At 38.9% G+C, this 23,589-nt stretch overlaps 1 protein-coding gene across 2 annotated transcripts in view; it reads right to left on the reverse strand.

Annotated features, from left to right (window-relative positions):
• The window catches only part of vps39 (VPS39 subunit of HOPS complex), a 199,400-nt gene that overhangs the window by 158,166 nt on the left and 17,645 nt on the right, over positions 1 to 23,589 (reverse strand). Inside the window, exons 2-6 of one of the 2 annotated variants that reach the window (XM_028821154.2) lie at positions 15,641 to 15,706; positions 4,925 to 4,989; positions 4,635 to 4,677; positions 4,442 to 4,536; positions 1,566 to 1,661 (exon numbers count right to left, since the gene is read on the reverse strand). In XM_028821154.2, coding sequence (XP_028676987.1) covers positions 1,566 to 1,661; positions 4,442 to 4,536; positions 4,635 to 4,677; positions 4,925 to 4,989; positions 15,641 to 15,706 — 365 coding nt within the window. Of the gene's footprint in view, positions 1 to 1,565; positions 1,665 to 4,441; positions 4,537 to 4,634; positions 4,678 to 4,924; positions 4,990 to 15,640; positions 15,707 to 23,589 lie in introns of both variants that reach the window. The other variant, XM_028821153.2, reaches the window with a different exon arrangement.

Consider the following 23,589-nt stretch of genomic DNA (forward strand, 5'->3'; position numbering starts at 1 on the left):
TGCTCGAGCCAAAAGTTTAAGGAGGTGACTTGGCAACTTCAAACTTTTGTTCACTGTGTAACCCATTGCAAGTCACTGATGTGGCCACTGCTTCGGGTTAATTAAGTAGGTCAACAATTGAATGGCTCTTTAATGTAGTAAAAAAAAAAAAAAAAAGAATCTTCACTTAATTTCCACAGTCAAAAGACATGGCAAACATGGCACTGCTTTTAAAGGCATTTAGTTTTAGAATATCAGAGGATCCAAAGCAAGAACCAGTACCTAGCATCAAAGAGAGGTTAGGAGCAGGCGCTGATACAACGCACTGCCGCACCCACCATATGACAAACCAACTCAGGATCCCAGATTAGGAGCCGAGTGGAGCCATGCAACGGGTGACATCTCAGCACCACACTAGTTCAGATGGAATGGAACAGTGTGAGGTTTTTTATGGTGGCTGGAGTGCCAATTCTGGTTTGAAAACCCTGCAGGTTGGAGGACCTACATATAGGGCTGGATGCAGATTAATTTCATACCCAGGACAGAGCAATTTCAGGTTAAGGGCCTTGCCTTGCTTTTGGTGTTTACGGGATTCAAACCGGCAACCTTCCGATTGCCAGTGTAGATCCCTAGCCTCAGAACCACCACTTCACCCATTGAATCAAAAGGGGCAAAACAAAAATCAAAAATAGGGACAAAAGAGGGTTGCAGCCAAAACACAAAGCCCTAACGCTAGGGCTACTTGGAAAGAAAGCTAACCATCTATGTATAGACCAAAATGGTTTTTACCATCCACACAGAGATAACGTAAACTGCGATCAACAACAACAACAACAACATTTATTTATATAGCACATTTTCATACAAAAAGTAGCTCAAAGTGCTTTACATAATGAAGAAAAAAAAGAATAAAAGACAAAAAAGAAATTAAAATAAGACAACCTTAGTTAACATAATAAGGAGTAAGGTCCGATGGCCAGGGTGGACAGAAAAAACAAAAAAAAACTCCAGAAAGCTGGAGAAAAAAATAAAATCTGTAGGGGTTCCAGGCCACGAGACCGCCCAGTCCCCTTTGGGCATTCTACCTAACATAAATGAAATAGTCCTCTTTGTAGTTAGGGTTCTCACGGAGTCACTTGATGCTGATGGTTATACAGACTTCTGGCTTTTAATCCATCCATCATTGTTGGAACATCATGGTGCTTTGGGTAGATGGTGGTGATCACTGCAGTAATTATACAGTGGCTTATGACATCAGAAAACTAGAACATTACAGCAATGTTGGTGAGTAAGTCAAAAATATGAGACATTTACTAAATGATAAACATGTTTTAACAGTGATGTGAATTATTATTTTTAAGATGTTAATATTAATATAAAAGAACTTAAGTTTGGCTAAAGGCATTTGAAACAGTCCAGGAAAAAGGAATGAATGACCAGCAAAAAGTCATTTAAAAGGACATGCTTGATCATAGAATTACACAGATTTCCTTTGGAGGTTCAATTCATTTGCTTGTTAAGTTCCAGTGATGTAAATGACCCCTGAAAGCCACACTGCACAGAGAATCACTGATTTTTACACACACCTGTAGATCATAGAACTCCCGATCCTTCCAGTAATAAAGCTGCAATTTCTTCTTGACTGCCACACACATACGCAGAGATGCCTCACCAGAGCTGGACTGCTGCAGAAAAATAAAACACAAGATGCTGTGAACACCATAATGAACAGAACAAAAAAAAATAGTTTGCCATCTTCTCAGTGTATAATACTATAAACAGTATCATATTATGGTAAATTTGAAATTGGACACAATGTTCAAAATGATTAAATATAGCACATAAAAGATTTAAATGCAGATGTGTAATCATAATATAAGTTTAATATGTCACTGTGCTCTGTGCAAATATTTTAAATCTGCTTTTCTGTTCTTCTCACATGTATAACTAACACAAAGCCAGATTTAGTACAGGGGCCCAGCATTTAGAATTGCTAGGCATGCATCTTAAGACAAGACAAGTTAAGGACAACTGCAAAATGGGCAACATGCACTATTTTTGTGTGTTAAGAGTCAGCAAGATATTAGATGATCTTTTCCTTGTTTGGAATGGCATTATTTACCTAAGTGTGGGCCTGCACATGGAGAAAGAATATAAAGGCTTAAAAACATTGCCCGGCACACCTTAGAAGCCAACGGACGGATGGGAGATAACGTCATCCGATCCTGAAAATCCTTCCAGCACAGCAACAAAAATGGCAGACTGTATACACTGAGCTCCCACTTCAGTAATAGTCTTGTCATGGCTTCCTTGTCTGTAATGCCGCGTAAATCGTCATGAAAGAAAGCTAATTTATTTCTCCTATGTGATTTCTTACCGCCGTATCACTAAGAGAGGGGTATCACCTTTTAATATCATATCCATATAGTTTCGGGTTATGTAACATGCCGCAATTAAAAACAAACTTATTCCAACCAGGGAGCTAGCGCCCCCTGCTGGATAGAAGATGTCTCATTAAACATTAGCAGACAGTTCCAAGGTTTCATCGGGCAAATTATTCATATCTAAAGAGAAAGGTAAACCATAAAGTAAACACAGAAAGTGAAACAATATCTTTGTGAGTTGGATAAAAACATACACTACACGAAGAAAGCATCCAAGAAAAGTTCAAAGAAAGGGATGTTACTAGAGTGGTGCCGCTTTCTAATACAGAGAAAAAATTGGGCTTATAAAGAACCACACTCTAGAAAACTTAAAACCATAGTCTAAAGATTTACAATGTGATGACTTTCAAAGTAAAAATGCTACGGGGACATCAAAGGGCCATGGACACCTTCAGGGAGGCCTCAGACCTCTGCTGGGCACAGCTTGATACCACCACTCCAGCGAATGCCCACCACTAGCATCATAATACCTTGGGCCATCCACTTTGGATCGCCTCCACTGGGAGCCTTAGGCAGGTTTCTGTCCTGGAGCACGTTTCACTGATTACAGCAGAAGATATCCATTGAGAATTGTGAAAAGACTGTGCATGGAAATCATAAAGGACTGATGCCAGCAAAGCTAACAGGTTGATGTACAGCTTTAATCAAACAAACCCTAAAACTTTTGAAGTAAGTTTTGTAAAAATATGCTAGAATACACAAATGAATATATTCAATATTTGGACTGAAAAGTAACAGCCACATAAATAATGATTAAAAAAATCAAATGCTAATGATAGCATCTAACTTATATTACAAAATACAGTAAAAATTTGCGATCAGAATCCTTGACTGCTCCTTGTCATGAGGTAGGGAAGGTTGATGTGGAAAGTTAATTTCCAATAGTAGTGGACATGCTGAGCCCAACCTAACATCTTACAATTAATGAGATCTCAACACACACACATTTTGGCAGGTAATAAAATAAAAAAAAATTGTAACTATCTCAAATTTAGACCAGTCTAGGTTATACCTTTAACACTTTGACTCTTTAAATTTACATTTTATATTTTGTTTATTCACACATACTTCAGCTTTCTCTTAATTCTACCTATTTTAAGAGAAACTGCAGATAAAACAAAACTAAAGTTAGTCTACTGTATATTAAAGTGTAGAAGTGCACTACTTGCTTTCAGTGCCTATAAAAAGCATTCAGTCCAAACCAACCCCCACCCACCCCAATGGATTTAATTCAGCTTTTTTGACACTGATCAACAAAAAACTCTTAGATTGGTCCATATGTATTACAAATATTAAAGACAAATTCATGGATTGCTTAAGTATTTAAGGCTCTGTAGATCTCACTAAAACTGAGACCATCTACTTGACTCAAAAGCTCCTTACACATTCAGTCTGAAGTGGCTGATGATGGGTCTACTGCTAACTTAATTATTGTGCAACACTTGTTTCCTGGGTGTAGGGTATAATTTAAGAATGAACTGTAAACTGCTAAATCAGGGGGGCATCAAATCGAAATTTATAGAGGGCCAGAAACAATACTTCATATACCCAACGTGGGCCTGAACATTACAAGGAACAACTACTGCCAGATTACTTTTACAAACAAAACACAAGAGTACCTCTCTGCTCTACACAATCCTACATTCTACCATACATCTTTCTTAAAATCGTCTTCCCTCTTTATCAACTTTTCTTGAACATTTAACACTAGAATCCCTGAATCCTACCAATCAGCACAAGCAGGAAGCAGCCTACTATCCCCCCTCCCACCGCCACAGCTCAACTCGGACAAAAACTTCTCTCAGCTCAAGTATGTTTATCTGGGTGTGAGATGCCTGCAGTTGTATAGGGTAAGTAATATATCGCTATTTGGAACAGATACATTTCATGTGTGTTTCTTGTCTACAACGATCTGTGTAAATGTAGGATGACAGGAAATGCGAGGCAAGAAATGTTGAACATATAACGAGAACAGAAACTTTATTTTTTTCGCAATACACAGAACTGGACCAACACACCTGTAAGTCACAAGCAAAAAGAGTTGCTCCTTTGGCTTTTGAGACAACAGTAATCTGTTGAAATGTAAATAAGTCATGGACGTAGAGGTTGTTCTCTGTCAAAAAAACAAAGAAAAGAAGTAAGTTTTCTTAAATAAGTGACATCTCATAGCAGAAACACACTATATATTAATATATTAGCAAGACTGCTTACCAAGAAGGCTGACCAAGATTTTGAACTGGGAAACAACATGCAGCTACAGAAAGGGAGAGAACAGGAACAAACAAAATCAATTAATGATATGTTTCTGTTCATTCTTTCCCAATTTTCCATCTAACAGTAAAGGAATTTATAACAATCAGCATTTACAACATGGCTTAAGTGTAATCAAGGCCACTTAAAAATTACCAGGCCACACATGAAAAACAGTAAACTAATGTTTGCTACAAGAAAAGAATACATGTAACAGAACTAAGTGGAAGGACAGCTGGGCTCTCACTCACCTGCTGAATTTTCTTGGAGAAATTTTTATTGGACTTTTCCAGAGTTACTTCAAACTTGTTGCTGCCTTTAAGGAAAAAGAACAGGAAGAAAGAAAGAAATTCAATTATGCTAACCCTTCAATATACAGTATAACTCATACATTCATTTTCTGGTCCCATTTTTTCAAAGCATTGTGGAAGCATTATGTGTAAAACAGCAATCAACTAAGAGGAAAATGAAAAATTCAGTTCTGATGGCAAACGATTTATTTCACTACCTCAAGTAGAAATTGTCAGGATGACATGAAGTGTGCGCTTTGACATAAAATGTGGAGTGTGCTGCACTCTGCTCCTAGTCAGATGCATATAAATACATTTTAAATAAGTTTTGAATGAGGACATGTGTGTGTCGCTCAAAGTAAGAGATCATCACTGACAAAGACATTGTGCAGCCTGCATATTCTCTCCTCTCCAACATGTGAAGCTTAAAGGATAAGTTTGGTATTTTTCAAGTCAAACTTATTTCTACACAATCATGGTATATATGCATTTGCCGGGAAAAACTGCATTACAAAGATAAGTCCTTTCTATAAATTAGGAAAAAAATAAAAAAAAAACAAACACATTGTCTGACCTACCATTTTATAATGGAAGCCATGGGGCAACCTATGAAATAAAAGCCTAAAATCTTACAGAATATGTCCTAGTTGAGGTGACAAAAGTTTCTATATAAGAAAATGCATCTTCTGTGATTCATTTGCATGTTTGTGACAGCAAAAGGGATCTGGAAATAAATATTTTATCTCATATTCCTTGTTCTATTTTTCTCAAGGTAAGGGTACGTTTTATAAATCGCTTGTGTGATTGCAGCGGCCTTTGTAGGAAGAGATCTTACACAAACACAGAAGTAACACGATACCAAGCATATGGCAGGAACAGCTTAGTGCAATTTTGTCTTTTGAGAGGAAACCGCAATGCAGGGGATAAAAGGATATAGCGGGCAAAGACAAGCACGGAGGTAGTGCATGTAGCTGGTCTTCTTTAAAAATGGCTGAATTTCATAATTTTGGTGTTTTCTTGATTGAAAATGAAATGTATAAGCTATTTTATGTGTGTTTCATCTTAAACCACAGATTAATGCTCAATAACTGACAAATTTGATTAGCTTTTATAATTATTTTTATTTTCCAGTTGAATCCAGTGCCCAATAAGTTCCAATATAAAATGCCAGGAAAAGCTTTGTTTATTTTTAAATTTATAGAAAACACTTAATTTTAGAGAGCGACTTTGTGTGGAAAATGCTTACAGATGTGGACAAATGTGTTGGGCCCCTTTACAGTTCATTGAAAAGGTGCTTTATGCCTCCTGAAAAGTGACTACATGTAAATCTATTGTTCGTTATATAAACCTGCATGCATTTGACATGTCATCAAGTAAAGCAAAGCAAGTGTGAAAAGAGATCAAGCATTGCTTTTTCTACAAAGAGATTCTAAAAATGCCTGGACACATTTGTTGGTACCCCCTAGAAAAGATCCTAAATGATTGGATTAGTGTGATTTCTTTTTAAATAGTTCTTTTCTTTTATTTGTATCACACGTCTCTAATTGTGCAATCACTCACTCAACCTATTAAAATGAAGAAAAGTCGTCACTGTGCTGTTTGGTATCATCGAGTGTCCCACACCAAACATGGACCAGAGAAAGCAAAGGAGAGATCTGTCTGAGGAGAACATAAAGAAAACTATGGACAAGCATGTTGACACACAACAACTGCAAATATTAAGAAGTTTGTTTAATGTAATATACTCACCTGCAAAGTCAAATATCCCAGAGATTTATTATCCTTGGATGCAGAAAAAGCATTTGATATGATTGAATGGAACTACCTTTTCACTACATTGGAGAAATTTGGGTTTGGCCTAAACATTTGTGCATTGATTAAACTACTGTATACCAATACAGAAGCTTCAGTTTGTATTAACAACATTAATTCAGACTACTTTAAACTAGAACATGGTACCAGACAAGGATGCCCCATGTCACCACTACTTTTGCATTCACCATTGAGCCACTGGCAGTTCACTTTCGAAATGCTTATGAGATAAAGGGGATTATCAGAGAAGGACTTGAACAGAAAATTTCTTTATATGCAGATGATATGGTACTGTATATATCAGACCCACAAAAAACTGTGCCTACAGTCCTAACAGCATTAACACTAGAATTACCAGAGTCTACGAAAAAACTCGTAGATCCGGCCCACCTTAAAACCGTTCTCACCTCTCTTTTGTCTTCTAAATGTGCCGATTAAGAGGAGCAGCAAGTAGCCAGCTATTCCATCCCCCACCGTCGCAGAACGTTCACTAAGTTTTCCCAGCTCATGGCTTGTTTGATTATCTGGGAGTGACTGAACTGCTGGAGTTTTAGAATAGAAATAATAGATCGCTATTTGGAATACATGCATTTCATGCGTGTTCCGTTTCTACAGTAATCTGTGTAAACACATTGCTAAAACAGAAACTTTTTCATATTTTAGTAATAAATGTTACAAAATGTAGAATGTGTAAAGCCCGAGTTCCTAAGATCAAATAAACACTTCCACAAAAGCTTCACACACCATATAACAGTTTCCGTGGCGTAGCGCGCTAAGATTTGCTTCTCAGACCGAGTAGCTTTTCTCTGCCTCACAAACATGAGTTCAATTCCCCGCTGGGGTGTCTGTACTTGCGCTGTTACTTAGAGAGTCAGATCAGGGGGAGGGGTGATGTTAGAGCGGGTGAGCTTATTCAGTGCTTTTTCTTTCAGTACATGTGCCTTCCCTGTTTGTTTGTATATCTCTGCCTGTCTGTCTCTGTATTACGCAGTGCTCTGTCTGTCTCTGTGTTATGGATCTTGAAAAAAATAAGTTATAAGGACGGTTTGCTGACTTGGAGCACCACTGCCTTACTGTGCCACAGAGACGCGAGTTCGATTCCCAGCTTTGAAGAAAGTGTTTTTTTTCTCCTCAAACGGACATTGAATTTATAAATTGGTATGCACTGTAAATCGTTAACTTTAAAATGTCAATCGCGGTTATTTCTGTTGATTAATTCATGCTTTTTTACTTAGAGTCAGAACAGGAGCTTTTTCAGCTTATTCAGCTTCTGATCTGACTCAAACAGCGCCAGTATAACTTCACACCCAACCTGACGCTGTTCGTTTTCAAATAATATTGCATTACTTCGACGATGTTTTCTGATTGGTACTATTCGCGTCATAAAATGATTTCTTCAAAACATCACATATATTTGTCTCTTTCTTTTTTTAAAATGTGCGTTGTAGCACTCAGCAACTGGCCACCTGCATGTTCTTGCGCACACTAAACAAGACAGTGCTATATGCAATCATCAGATTCAAATGTTAAGTTATATAGTACAGAATGGAAATCAGCAGTTCTTAGCATTCCACCACACAAGCTGTCACATCAACCGCCTACTGTAACTTGCTTTCTTTTTTCTTCGGTTATAGTCTTGAATAAAAGTGCACTTGTTTTGTTATACTTTTACATCAACATATGTTCCTGTGTTTGAGCTACATGGGCATGCTCAAAAAATACACGTATAATGCCACGAAAAGTGCATGCAGACACTTCAGTTCGCAAGCATTGGTACGACAATGCAGTCACAAGTACACTGCAGAGCTTTAGCGCGTCTTTATGTGAAAACAGCATCAGATGGGGAGTGTCTGATGATTGCATATAGCGCTGAAGTTACTGCTCTTTACTATGCTTTCCTCTGCATGTCCTGGAGTACAAAAGAAACAGCACACAGCAACACGTGGGGACTGGCAATATTGGGGGAAAAAAACACGCGGTCGTATGTATCGTGATACACTGCAGAACTATAGCGCGTCTTTATGTAAAAACCGCAGTGTCAGGTGGGGGGCGGTAGGGATGGATCCTGAACGCGACTGAGACAATGAAAAGTGAATTTTAAAAAAATAAAGCTAACCTTTACAAATATCATAAATTACACCAGCTGTTACAGACTAAAATCAAATGTATCTTTTTATTCTAAAATAGTGAAAATAAGAACACTTCTCAAATGGGAGTTGTGCAGGATCGAACTCATGACCTTCTGATTCCCAGTCAGTGACTGATACTGTTATGCCACGGAAGCAGTGATAGTTAATTCATATCAATGTCGCACACTAAGGCGGGTTTTTTTGGCGGTGGCTTTTTTTTGTAGCTTTTGTGAAAGTGTTTCTTTGATATTTGGACTTCAGGCTTCATACATTATATAGTTTATGCCTACATTTTGTCAATTGCTACTAGAATATATAACACGTTTCTGTTTTAACAATGTGGTTACACAGATTACTGTAGAAATGCAACACATATGAAATGCGTGTGTTTCAAATAACAATCTATTATTTCTACTCTAAAACTCCACTTCACTCCCAGATAATCAATCAAGGCAAGAGCTGGGAAAAGCCTGTTTACGTTCTAAGTCGTTGGGGGGGGATGGAATAGCCAGCTGCTGGCAGCTTGTTTTTATCAGTACATTTAGATGACAAAAGACGCTGGCGGAGAGGTGAGAAAGGTTTTAAGAAGCGATTTAAGGTGGGCCGGATATACGAGTTTTTTGTAGGCTCTGATAATTCTAGTGTTAACAGAATTCCAAAAGATTTCTGGTCTCAGAATTAATTTGACTAAAAGTGTGCTCTTTCCAGTGAATTCTCAAGCACACAATATTAGATTGGACAACTTCCCTTTTATCATCGCAGATCAGTTCAAATATCTAGGGGTAAACATCACAAGTAAACATAAAGCTCTTTATCAACAAAAGATTGCTGTCTGTATGGAAAAAGTCAAGCAAGACTTGCATAGATGGTCAACCCTTCATCTCACTTTGGCTGATAGAATTAACATTGTTAAGATGAATATCCTCCCTAAGCTTCTCTTTTAATTTCAGAATATTCCAATATACATAAATAAATCGTTCTTTGAAAAATTAGATTCAACCATAACCACATTTATTTGGAATAAACATCCACATATCCAAAGAGTGACCCTACAAAGGCCAAAGGCAGAAGATGGCAAGGCTCTGCCTAACTTTCAATTTTACTACTGGGCAGCAAACACACAACATATAAAAACCTGGACATTGACACAAATAGATGAACATATGCAGGCTTGGTCTGCAATAGAAATAGAATCCTGCAGTTCATCTTTATATTCCTTGCTTTGCGCCCCAATAAATGAAAATTATTGCCAATATACTAATAACCCAATAGTGCTCCACTCACTTAGAATATGGAACCAATGTAGGAAACATTTTAAGATAGAGAATCTTTTATCGGTGGCACCACTGCACAAGAACCATCTTTTTCAACCATCGTAAACATATGCAGTTTTTAATGTCTGGAAAACATTTGGGATTAAATCACTTGGAGATCTGTACATAGACAACGTCTTTGCATCCTATGAACAATTACATTCTAAATTTAACTTTCCAGCAATACATCTCTTTCACTATCTTCAAATTAGAAACTTTGTAAAACAGAACCTGCCCAATTTCCCTCATCTCCCACCTCCCTCTATGCTGGAAAAAATACTCATCAGTTTCAAGGATTTAGACAGAATCTCTGCAATATATAAAACCATTTTACAGTCCCTCCCTTTCAAAGATCCAATAGGACAATGGGAAAAGGATCTCTCCCTCAACATATCAGAAAAGGAGTGGAAGGTAGCAATGCAGAGAATTCAATCGAGCTCCATATGTGCAAAGCATACAATTATTCAACTAAAAATTATATATTGAGCACATCTGTCTCGCTTAATATTATCCAAAATGTTTCCAGGGCAAGATCCAACCTGCGAACGCTACAATCAAGTTCCAGCCTCACTGGGTCACATGTTCTGGGCCTGTCCAAATTAACATAATTTTGGACCAAGATTTTTAAATGCCTTTCAGACAGCCTTGGTGTCATAATCTCTCCTAACCCACTAACAGCTGTGTTTGGTGTACTTCCAGAGGGTCTTAAAGTGGAGAAGGACAAACAAACTGTAATTGCCTTTACTACACCATTGTCACATAGACTTATCTTGCTCATCTGGAAGAATCCTAACTCTCCCCTTTTAGGTCAATGGGTAACTGATGTTATATATTATTTGAAATTCGAAAAAAAAAAAAAATTCTCACTTAGAGGATATGTGCAGAATTTTTTCCAAACCTGGCAGGATCTAATCAATAACATTTTAGAATAAGCTTTTAAAGCACTGAGAAAACAGATTCTCTCCCTTTTTTGTCTTCTCCATTTATCTATATTCACTTATTACTCTATTTGCTTATTTTAACTAGGTTTAAATTTTATTCTGCTGGCCATGCTCTCTTTCTCAGGGGTGGGGGTTGATTTGTTTTCAATCCTATTCTTGTAAAATTGATGTATTTGTATGGAATGTTGTGTGATTTCAATAAAATCAAAAAAAAAAAAAAAAAAAAAAAAAAAAAAAAAAAAGAAGAAGTTTAAGGTCCATGGGACTGTAGCCATCCTCACTGGATGCAGACAGAAGAGGCTAATGGACCCCAGAAGGACAGTAAGAATGACAGACAAAAAGCTAAGAACAGCTTCCAAAGACATATAAGCTGAATGCCAAGGTCAAAGTGTAATAGTGCCTAATCACACCATCAATTGCTTTTTGAGTGACAGTGGGCTTAATGGAAGAAGACCCTGGAGGACTCCACATAAAAAAGCCAAATGCATATTGAAATGCCACAGTGCTTATAGGAAAATGTCCCATGGACATGAGAGACAAAACTGGAGTTTTCTAACAAGTTGCATCAGCTCTATGACCTGAGACGAAAAAAAAAAGAAACTTTCAAAGAAAACCCCACCATACCTACTGTGAAGCATGGAGAAGGCTCGTTATGTTTGGGGGCTGCTTTACTGCATCTGGCACAGGGTGCCATGAGTCTGTGAAAGGAACAGTGAAATCTCAAGACTATCAAGATATTCTGGAGCAAAACATCTTGCCCAGTGTCAGAAAGCTCTGTCTCAGTCACAGGTCATGGATCCTCCAACAGGATAACAACCTAAAACACACAGCTAAAAGCACCCAAGAGTGGCTAAGAACACAACATTGGACTATTCTGATGTGGCCATCTATGAGCTCTGATTTGAATCCCATCAAACATCTATGGGCAGAACTGAAACATGCAGTCTGGAGAAGACCTCTTCTAACCTGACAGAGCATGAACAGTTTGTTCAGGACGAGTGGGCCAAAACTCTAAAGCAAAGTCTGATTGTTCATAAACACAGAATAAACAATGATGGAGACCTATTACTACAGTCAGTTTCAAGTTATTTCCAAAGTAAATAAAGGATAGCACCCCACCAAGCCCTGTCTCACAGCTGCTACATTCTCCTAGCCAGCAAACACTCATGCCTTCCTGCTCCGCTGCATAACTGCATGACCCCCTGCTATGCTGCACTCCGCAATTTAATAACAAAGTCTGGGGTGTATTTGGCAGTCGCTCCTTTGTTTTGAGTGTCCAGCGCGTTTATATTAATATGTATACATTAATATATACAGTACATTCAAAGAGTTATGACAGCTGGCCCCCTTCCTTGGTGATTCAACCACATTATCATATGCAGAGTCAATTAAACAATCCAAGAGCAGGTTTCGTCCTCCAAGTTCTAATCGTCTAAACGACTGAATGCGAGGTGCTTGAGAACCACCATTTACTTGTGGTGTTGAAATTAAAGAAATGCTGGTATCGTACTGTTTTAAAAATAGTGTTCTTCAGTAACGTTATAACACACACCCTTACACTGTACAGTATATAACATATATGGCAACACTTTTAACAATTACAGTTGTGCTTGAAAGTTTGTGAACCCTTTAGAATTTTCTATATTTCTGCATAAATATGACCTAAAACATCATCAGATTTTCACTCAAGTCCTAAAAGTAGATAAAGAGAAACCAGTTAAACAAATGAGACAAAAATATTATACTTGGTCATTTATTTATTGAGGAAAATGATCGAATATTACATATTTGTGAGTGGCAAAAGTATGTGAACCTCTAGGATTAGCAGTTAGTTTGAAGGTGAAATTAGAGTCAGGTGTTTTCAATCAATGGGATGACAATCAGGTGTGAGTGGGCACCCTGCGTTATTTAAAGAACAGGGATCTATCAAAGTCTAATCTTCACAACACATGTTTGTGGAAGTGTATCATGGCACGAACAAAGGAGATTTCTGAGGAACTCTGAAAAAGTGTTGTTGATGCTCATCAGGCTGGAAAAGGTTACAAAACCATCTCTAAAGAGTTTGGACTCCACCAATCCACAGTCAGACAGATTGTGTACAAATGGAGGAAATTCAAAACCATTGTTACCCTCCCCAGGAGTGGTCGACCAACAAAGATCACTCCAAGAGCAAGGCGTGTAATAGTCGGCGAGGTCGCAAAGGACCCCAGGGTAACTTCTAAGCAACTGAAGGCCTCTCTCACATTGGCTAATGTTCATGTTCATGAATCCAACATCAGGAGAACACTGAACAACAATGGTGTACATGGTAGGGTTGCAAGGAGAAAGCCTCTGCTCTCCAAAAAAACATTGCTGCTCGTCTGCAGTTTGCTAAAGATCATGTGGACAAACCAGAAGGCTATTGGAAGAATGTTTTGTGGACAGATGAGACCAAAATAGAACTTTTTGGTTTAAATGAAAAGCATTATGTTTGGAGAAAGGAAAACACTGCATTCCAGCATAAGAACCTTATCCCATCTATGAAACATGGTGGTGGTAGTATCATGGTTTGGGCCTGTTTTGCTGCATCTGGGCAGCAAATTATATCAAGAGAATTCTAAAGGAAAATGTCAGGACATCTGTCCATGAACTGAATCTCAAGAGAAGGTGGGTCATGCAGCAACACAAAGACCCTAAGCACACAAGTCGTTCTACTAAAGAATGGTTAAAGAACAATAAAGTTAACTAGCCGATGCCCGCCATAGCATACGGCGGTGTAAGAATAGGAACGGAAAACGGTGAGAAAGGAATTCAGAAATCAAGAAGAAATAAATACTTCTTGAAAGACGCAGTGTGCACGTAGAATTTCCGGCCAAGCAGGATTACATGTGAAAGTGATAAATAAATCAGGCTTTCCGAATTTACATACTATGGCCATGGCATCCTGATAGTTTTGTTGCATGTATCTTGGACTTCCTGGAAATGTGGATGGTAATATGATCATTTTGCATACACGTACGTTATTTTCAGCGTTTGCTTGCAGTGCATCTGATAGTTCCACGCACAGATCTTGTAGATGTAATCTGAGATAGTTGAGACACTCGCCCTCTGTTTTAACATACGCATCTACAATGTACTGTTGGAATAGTTTGCCGCTGGAGTGCAAAATACTAAATGTATTCCTCATTACTAATCTGTACGCGTAAAATTTGCATTGAGTAAGCCTTATTCGCTTGGCGCTTCTTTTATCGGGAACATGTTGTAAATCTTTGTGCCAGCCAATGTCACCGTAAGGGAGTAAAAGTGGGTAAACCATAGGATCGCAATTCATATTGAGCGTGGAAATCTGTTTACAGGAGTTGCCTATGGGATAGATGCAAATGTCCCTTTTCGGCAGGCATTTTGCCATCTTCTCCGACAAAAGTCACTGCAATGTCGGGGCATTGTTATCGTCATAAATCCTGCCCAGGGTTTTCCTTGAAAACTTTTGTACAGATGCTGTTGGATTGGACTGAGCGATTTCATGCATGCGTTTGTATGATTTAGTGAAGGGGTTGATGGTTCTGAGCATGAAATCTAGCTGGAGAAGTACATTTTCGTTGCATGCAGAATTTGCTTTATTTTGTAAGCGTACTTTAGTAGCTTGCGCTGTGTCAAAAACATACAACTGTCCATATCCTGGAGAGGTAGAAGTGTTAGAGTATAGTGGAGAGATTTGGTGATACATTTGCCCATGTATTTTAAAACAGTATGGTCCGTGGCCAGGAGGTTGAGTTATATGTGTTGTAAAGACACAGGTGGCTCCCGCTAAAGGTGGTAAAGCTACTTTACCATTGTGGCAGCATCTTGAGTACTTGTTGGATGTATTATGCTCAGCAGGCCAGCATAGTGCATGACATAGAAGAGGAGGAATAGGAATCGAGAAATGCCGTGTCGGCTGCGTGTGGGCGGGACCAGTTTTGAAGTGGAAGCAGGACAAACCAAAAGAGAAATATATATAAGAGATGTTTTGGAATGGCCAAGTCAAAGTCCTGACCTTAATCCAATCGAAATGTTGTGGAAGGACCTGAAGCGAGCAGTTAATGTGAGGAAACCCACCAACATCCCAGAGTTGAAGCTGTTCTGTACAGAGGAATGGGCTAAAATTCCTACAAGCCGGTGTGCAGGACTGATCAACAGTTACCGGAAATGGTAAACACACCAGATACTGAAAGCAAAGGTTCACATACTTTTGCCATTCACAAGTATGTAATATTCGATCATTTTCCCTAATAAATAAATGACCAAGTAAAATATTTTTGTCTCATTTGTTTAACTGGTTTCTCTTTATCTACTTTTAGGACTTGAGTGAAAATCTGATGATGTTTAAGGTCATATTTATGCAGAAATATAGAAAATTCTAAAGGGTTCACAAACTTTCAAGCACAACTGTACAAAGATTAAAAATAACAATTACAAATAAGCTTACCACGTACAGAAACACAAGCATGACTGAACACTCACCTTGATCTTTTTTGATTCTGTATAGGAGAAGATGTCCAGGTTTTGTTCCAACGAGAAGCCAGTCATCTGAAAGGAGGAAAAGTCCAGTAAGAAAAACTGCTAAGACTGATAAAGGCTTAAGTAGGCATTTGCTTCTGTAGGACTCTCATTATGTCCATTCTCATGTATAGATGGCAGTGTTAGCTTCCACATTGCACATTTTTATGCTGGAGCTCAGAGGACAAACCTGAAAAGCAACCAAGTAAAGACTGAAGTATAACACTATGGCCAGCACTCCCACTTCACAGTTCACACTTGGATGTTGTGAGCATGTCGTGTTTATCTGTGCTCCCAGTGTCCACGTGGATCTTCTCCAGGTTATTTTAAACGTGCAAAGACATGTAGTTTAGGTTTACTGTTGGAAAGCAACTGAACTAGAGTCAGCTCTGCGGGTGCAGGATAAGTTCCTGCCTTGTGCTGGTATCCATATGGAAAGCCCAACTGTGTATGATCCATTAATGGGTTAGGTGGGATCCTGAAGTGAAAAGACTTCAATTTTTGAACTTGAAGACTGATTAAATTAAGTTTTAATTATTTGCCTCAGCTGAACCAGGATGATCTGAATGGACAGAAGTTTAATTACAGACATCCTTCCCCATACATTCTTCCTGTATTGTAAAAATGAATTATAACTTTAGCACATCTTTATTATCTGGTTTACGATTAAATGGTGGCGAGAAAAGAAGGCAAGTACACATCACAAATCTGGGACTGGATGGAGACCACAATTAGTTTATAACTGGGGAATGGAAGAAGTATGACAGTACTTAAAAGATCAAACACTCTGATCAGAGTCGTTCATAATAAAGACAAGGTAGCCAATCAAATATTTATATTGTCACATGTCATACAGCTCATCCGAGGTACCAAAGAGGTAACGACAGACAAATCGAAGTCAGACACATGTGACCATTTCATCTGAATATGGGAGAAAATAATCTATGAATAATTCATTACATTTATATAGCGCTTTTCTCAGTACTCAAAGCGCTATCCACACAGGGAGGAACCGGGAAGCGAACCCACAATCTTCCACAGTCTCCTTACTGCAAAGCAGCAGCACTACCACTGCGCCACCTGCGAAGACACAGATCTCTAAATCAAAAGCCCCCCAAAACAATATCCACTCCTTGACATGTCTGATTTTCAGTAAGCTTTTTAAGACTCGTGTGGTGGGTGCAGCAACGCGCTGTAAAATCAGCACATGCTCCCAACCTTTTTAAAAACTATATCCAGACCTGAGCGATCTAGTTTATTTTCTATTATTTTTTCATCTATTTGCTATTGTTATGTGCTAATATATACCATGCTGCTTTTATTTTTTTCATACTTATTATTTCAATCACTTTAGATAAAAGAACAAAAGAGCAAGTGTGGGGAAGATTGCTGCTCTCTCGTTTACCAGGTTTACTAATGCTGCAAGGTCATTTCCTCAATAATTAGAACAACTGCAGTAAACGTAGGACATTGATTAGTAAATGGCATATAACCTAAAGAGTTGCGCTTTTTATTGCGTCACAAAGGCACCTGCGTGTTTTTAGCGCTGGGGATTATGAGTCTCCTATGTGGAGAATCCTATGCAAAATATTTCGGAATGCGAATGGCAATCAGCACCACTGAAGACTCTGCCTCGATAGGATCGCTATGTGTATGTATATCTGTGTCTGTTCATTTTCAAGGGCAGGAGTAGATGAATTTAATAAATGTACCTGGTAAATCTCACAAATTCCATTATCACACAACTGCAGACAGGTTCAAGAAGTAAAAATTAACTTCCAGACTGATTTTACACAAGACCAACAACATTATAATGTTCAAACATCAAATGCTATTGCTGCCATTTTCACTACAAACAGCCTGCAAACGTCACCACAAACATATTTAATCATCCATCCATCCATCCATTTTCCAACCCGCTGAATCCGAACACAGGGTCATGGGGGTCTGCCGGAGCCAATCCCAGCCAACACAGGGCACAAGGCAGGACATATTTAATCATTTACTCCAAAAAACAACAAAGACAATCCCTGACACCTATGTATTTTAAGGCCTCATGTCAATCTGATTGCTTTTTACGCCCTTTTATTGGAGGACCTCAAGTCACCGTGTTCCACTAGTATAAATATCACTTTAATATTTCATGCCTTTCTTGGTATTGCAACTTTAATGGCCAGAAGTACAGTAACTATCTGCTCTTGATTAATATTAATGAACACTTAAACTAAATGTCAGTTATGTTCATTTTATTATCATTATCTGTATGCATGACTTTAGTCACTATATAAACCTACAAATAATTTTTACCATTTGTCTTTGTTCTTCACTGTATTAGTCTACTAGCTTCCAAAACTGTTCTAAAAATGACAGGATTCCAGAAAAGATTACCAAAGCAAAAAATATTTAAATGTCAGTGGACCAAATATATAAGAGAGACAGACATGCTGTGCAGTCAGCTCATGTGTTTGGGGTAAACGAGGACAAAAAGAGACCACTTACCTGTTCAAGAGCTCATTTCCTTATATATGCATTGACCTTACTGCTGATATGTATTTTATGTTATGCCTGGGTTAGCCAAAGCTAGTATTAAACACACTTGAACATGGGACATCGATAGCCATGTACTGAAGGTGGACTTTGTACCAAGGACACACACACACACAAGGAGAGGAGGTAGAAATGTGCCAAGTGCTTTGCTGTTACTGTGGTGTGAAATTTTGCATATAAGTTGATAAATATTTTGTATGTCTTTATTTGTAACTTATAACACTAATGTCTATCATTAATAAGAACAGCATGGTTTGATGTTCAAGAACTCTAACTCCCCCCCCCCCCCCCCCCCCAAAACACTTTACGGAGGAAAGCCAGCCAGACTACCTAGCTGGCAAGCATCAGCTGAGCAAATGGGGGCAGGTGTGAAGGTACTGTGTGCCCCCATTGGTCTGAAGTATGGCTGTTTGGGATTGGCTTGAATCAGAGGCCATTCTGTAGCATGAGACCTTATTGGAATTTAGGGTTTAGACAAAGAATGCACAAATTCAGTTTCTTTACCCCTCCCTCTCTCTTCCACCATCTCATACACCATGACCTGAAAAGGACAACACAATGAAGAGCACAGCTTGGCAGCTATACTGAGACAGGCATGCGGCCTGTTCTGAAGAAAGCTGACCAAAAATGAGGACTTAACTAGAGACATTTTAAGTAACTAACAAGTCTGTGTGCTGCCTGAAACTACACATCAGCATTTATCAGGTTGTATGGTTACCAGTGTTCACTTGTACTTTGCATATTGTTATTATTTATATTATCAATAATACATTATTTAAAGTGTAACTTAACTCCTGCCTGTCTTTTACTATACTTAATTGCCTGAGATTATAGATGCAGAAGGGAAGGTGGGGAGAAGTTATATGGTACAGTACCTTATAAACAGTGGTACGTCTGGAAGATTTGAGGCATTCTGACAAAGGCTACCTATTAACAATACAAAAGGGGAAAGTAGAGTAATATATTACTCTACCAAGACAAAACAGTGATCGAAACAGAGTTCAAACAAAGTGTAGTGCAAAGCCTTCTGTCCATTAATAAATAATTAACAATAACCAGTATCCTGCGAGAAAGTTAAAACTGACTAAATAATCCATTAAAATCTCAACTCACCCCAGCCACCCCTTTTTGAATAGGTAAGAGACACTGGCCAAATTGGTCCCCTCCCTGAAACCCATCTGGGCCACCATTTTTCGCTGTCTACTGGCACCATCTTCCTCTTGCCCTGCTGATGTCTGCTGATATGTATTTTACTTTGCTTTATTAAACTGGGACACCCAGCATGTGCCCCAACATTTCAAAGCGGCTTGTGCAATTTGGTCCTCCTCTCAAGACCGCCCCATCCAAGAGCCACAAGACAAATTAGCTTGGAGAGTTTCTGTTGAGTTCCGGGGTAAAAAGACCAATCCTCCCAATACATGCTTTTTGCTGATGACATTGTGATATCCAGCACCAGAAAACAGGACATGGAGAGGAAGATGAAATTACAGAGAAGGACTTTGGAAGACAGAGAGATGGAAGATAAACGGGAAGAAGACAGAATACACAAGGTTTAGTGTTGATCAGGATTCAAAAGTTAGCGAGGAGTGAGAGCTGTTGAAAAAAGAGGATACATCTAAATATCTAGGATCAGTGTAGACCAAAATAGAAAATTAGATTATGATATAACCCACATAGTGCAGTGTCGATGGAGCAATTGGAAGAAGGTATCACATGCATTGTGTGATCAAATCATAAGGGCGAGAGTAAAAGGTTAGACCGTGTTAAGACCATCAGTGATGTATGGAGCAGAGACATGGGCAGGTAAGGGAGTGCAGGAGAAGAAGATGGATGCGGCAAAAATGAGACTGTTGAGATGGATGTGTAGGAGATACAAAAAAGGACAAAATAAGAAATGAGACGATCAAAGGTACAAAAAAAGAGGGAGAGAAATCTAAGAAAGGACAGGAAAGCAGGCAGTGTGGGTAAAAGAGCGATGGGAATGAAAGTTCAGGAGAAGAGAAAGTGAAGAAGATTGAAGTAAACTAAAATATGATAAAGTAAAAGAAGATCTGAAGGAAACAGGCTTGACTGGTGAGGAGGTGCAGGACAGAGCTGTTTGGAAAAGGCTGATCAAGAACATGGACCCCACACGGAAGAAGGAGGTCTCTCCTTTGGCAATTTGTACGACTTGGTGAACTCAGGTCCATTCCCTGCACAAATATTGGGACTGTCAACCTTGGCTACAAATGCAAGAGAGGTTTGGAATATGAGGGAAATAGATAAACTTTGGGGCAAAAGTTGCAAAATTTGATGTTTATTAAGGTTTATACAAAATATAGGAAAAAACATGAAGATAGTACAAAAACATAAAGAAAATAGACCTGGAGCAGGGAGAATTGTTTAGGTCTCATGAAGAAACACAGCCTGAAAAGGAAGAAAAACAACCTTCAGAAAATCAACAACCTTTACTTGTGAAGCCCTTATAAAAGCCAAATAATTAAAGTTATGTCTGAATATCAGGTCATATGAGCAGTCATGAGTTATAGACATTAGAAGTCAGAAGTTCACTAAACAACCAACTCATTTATTACTCATCAGCTCCAAGAAGCTAGCAACCAAAGAAAATAAAGTGGCATGCTGGGAGTCATTACTGTCTTGCAGACGCTTCACAATACACAGTGCTGTATTTTTTGAAATGCATTTGTCAGTGAACACACTGGCAGGTCAGGGTGTGGAGTCCATTAACATGGCCTTTCTTTCAACAGCTGATGCTCTGTTTGGTTGTTAAGGTTCAAAAAGTGCATGACAGTGGATCAACTGCTCCTATAATCAGGCATATAACATGGAGATCTAGAAATATTCAGTGGAGTCTGGACCTAATGACAAATAGCATTCATGATGTTTTAAACATAATGGGAAATAACTGACATATTTCTAATTTTCCTTTTCTTATTCTTAATGGCCTTTGTCAGGGTGTATGTATGCATGTGGATGTTCAGATATACATGGTTCATTAAAATGTATTTCTACTTCCTTGTCTTGTTAAATGTAAAACCTGTATTTTTGTAAGTTTACTGTTGATGCACAAACCAAATGAATGTCACTGCATGGGATAATAAAGCTAAGTTGAGAATATCAACCACACATCACAGTGAAATTCTCATGTGCATGTATGCCCGAGCAACATTGAACACATCTTCACTCTCCAGGGCCAGGGTAAACGAAAATGTATTAAAAAAAACAGAACTTTGTTTTATTAAACAGAATGCACTAATCGGCTTACCTGACATACTTCTTACACTTTTCAAAACCACTTGGGCAGTGATGACCTTGGAGAAAAAGCCCAAGGAAAAAACTCCACTAATCTGTTTTCCCTGGGCAAGCAGTAACACTGAGACAATCCATCTTCCCATCCTTGTAGATAAAGGATGACCTCACATTTTGCACTGGGAGCCTGTACATTTTTTATGTGTTTGTCTATAGTGAAATTATTATTTTTTTCCCCAAATGTATGCAGGAATGCCCACAAATCAGCTTTTGGTACAGAGCTATTTCTTTAGTGCAATGTGAACAGTCAGGCCACATCTGTGTGCCAGTATATCTCATATACTATCTGGTCATATCACTTGCAGAAATTCTGAGACGATTCTGTATTTATGGGGTGTGTTGATAAGGGGAATTAGGGATAGTCAGGCGGAGAACTTTAGGAATTGTCTGCATCACCTAAACAAAAAAAAATAGTTATTGATTTTCTCAGCACCAAACAGGCTCGACACCCTGTCACTATTCAGGAAGTGGATGTAGAGGTGGTCCACTCCTACAGGTATTTAGTGGCCCACATCAATGACAGGTTGGACTGATCTCATAATGCAGAGGAGCTACCGTATATAAGAAAGGGCAGAGCGGGTTTTTGTTTTTTTTTTTTTTCCTTAGGACACTATGCTCCTTTAATGTGGGTAGAGACGTCCTTCATATCATCTACAACTCTGCGACGGCCAGTGTGGTGTGGTGTGGTGTGGTGCGTTGTGCTGGGCTGGTAACATCACTTTAAGATACGTTAATTGACACACTAACATTGAGGACTTTCAGCCAACACATTACTCAGCAGAAGTGTGTCAAGAAACGCTCCTGGGCTCCTTTAAATCAACTCAATGTGCCTGTGTAATGCCTCACTTAGACTGTGACAGCCATATCAGAACTTTTCTTTCCTTTTAATATTCTTGCTTTGTAGTCATTCTGGTGCATATTCAGACGATTGTGTGTATGTGTGTATTATTTATTAACCTATTTATTTATTTAAAGAGCTTCTGAAAAAAGCCAAATTTCCTTTCTGTTCCTTTATAGTTATTCTGCTGTGTGTTCAGATGATAATGGGTGTGTATATATTTATTTATCTACCTATTCATCCAGGACTTTAATGACCTCTTGGGCACAGCCATCAGCAGTGTGTCTGTTTGCGGAGAGAGTGTTGACCTTGTCCAGAGGTTTACTTACCTTGGCAGTGACATTCATGTCTCTGGTGACTCTTCCTATGAAATCAGTAGACAGATTGGGAGAGCATGGGGGGTCATGAGGTTGCTGGAAAGGGGTGTGGGGCACTCCCGATATCTATGCAAAAGGACGAAGGTCCATGTCTTTAGAGTCCTGGTGCTTCCTGTCTTGCTATATGGTTGCAAGACATGGACGCTATTCAGTGACCTGAGATGAAGACTGGACTCCTTTGGTACTGTGTCTCTCCGGAAAATCCTTGGGTACCATTGGTTCGACTTTGTGTCGAATGAGCGGTTGCTCATGGAGTTACGAATTAGGCACATTACCTGCATTGTGAGGGAGCGTCAGTTACGGCACTACGGCCATGTGGCGTGTTTCCCCGAGGGTGATCCAGCTTGCAAGATCCTCATTGTTGGGGACCCCTTGGCTGTGGCAGATAGAGGGTCTAGATAAAGGGTTGGACTGGACCGTGTGTCTGCCTGGGCGGTTGCCAACCGGGATCCTGAGTTGTTTCGTCGTGTAGTGGGTATGGCAACGAATTGTACTAGTGCATGCTCCCCAACTTGACTTGACTATTCATCTTTCTATTTACTTACTTCTGTTTACTTTACTTTTTTTATATGTATTGTGCCTATGTGACCACACGGTAATACCCGACCTATTCCGAAGTGACGTTTGAACTGATTTGTGTTTTTTATATCTCACACCCTCATACACCTTTATCGTAAGAGCACCCCTTTATCTACGATGGATCGTTCAATCATAAGAAAATAAAAGCTGGTTTTAAATTAAACGTCATTGAAGTAGCGCAAGAAATTGGTAACTGCACTGCTGCAACTAAATTCAATGTGTCTGAGACACTGATGCGAGATAGGAGGAGACAAGACGATGTA

Source organism: Erpetoichthys calabaricus, chromosome 16 (assembly GCF_900747795.2).
Source record: "Erpetoichthys calabaricus chromosome 16, fErpCal1.3, whole genome shotgun sequence".
Classification (NCBI taxonomy): domain Eukaryota; kingdom Metazoa; phylum Chordata; class Cladistia; order Polypteriformes; family Polypteridae; genus Erpetoichthys; species Erpetoichthys calabaricus.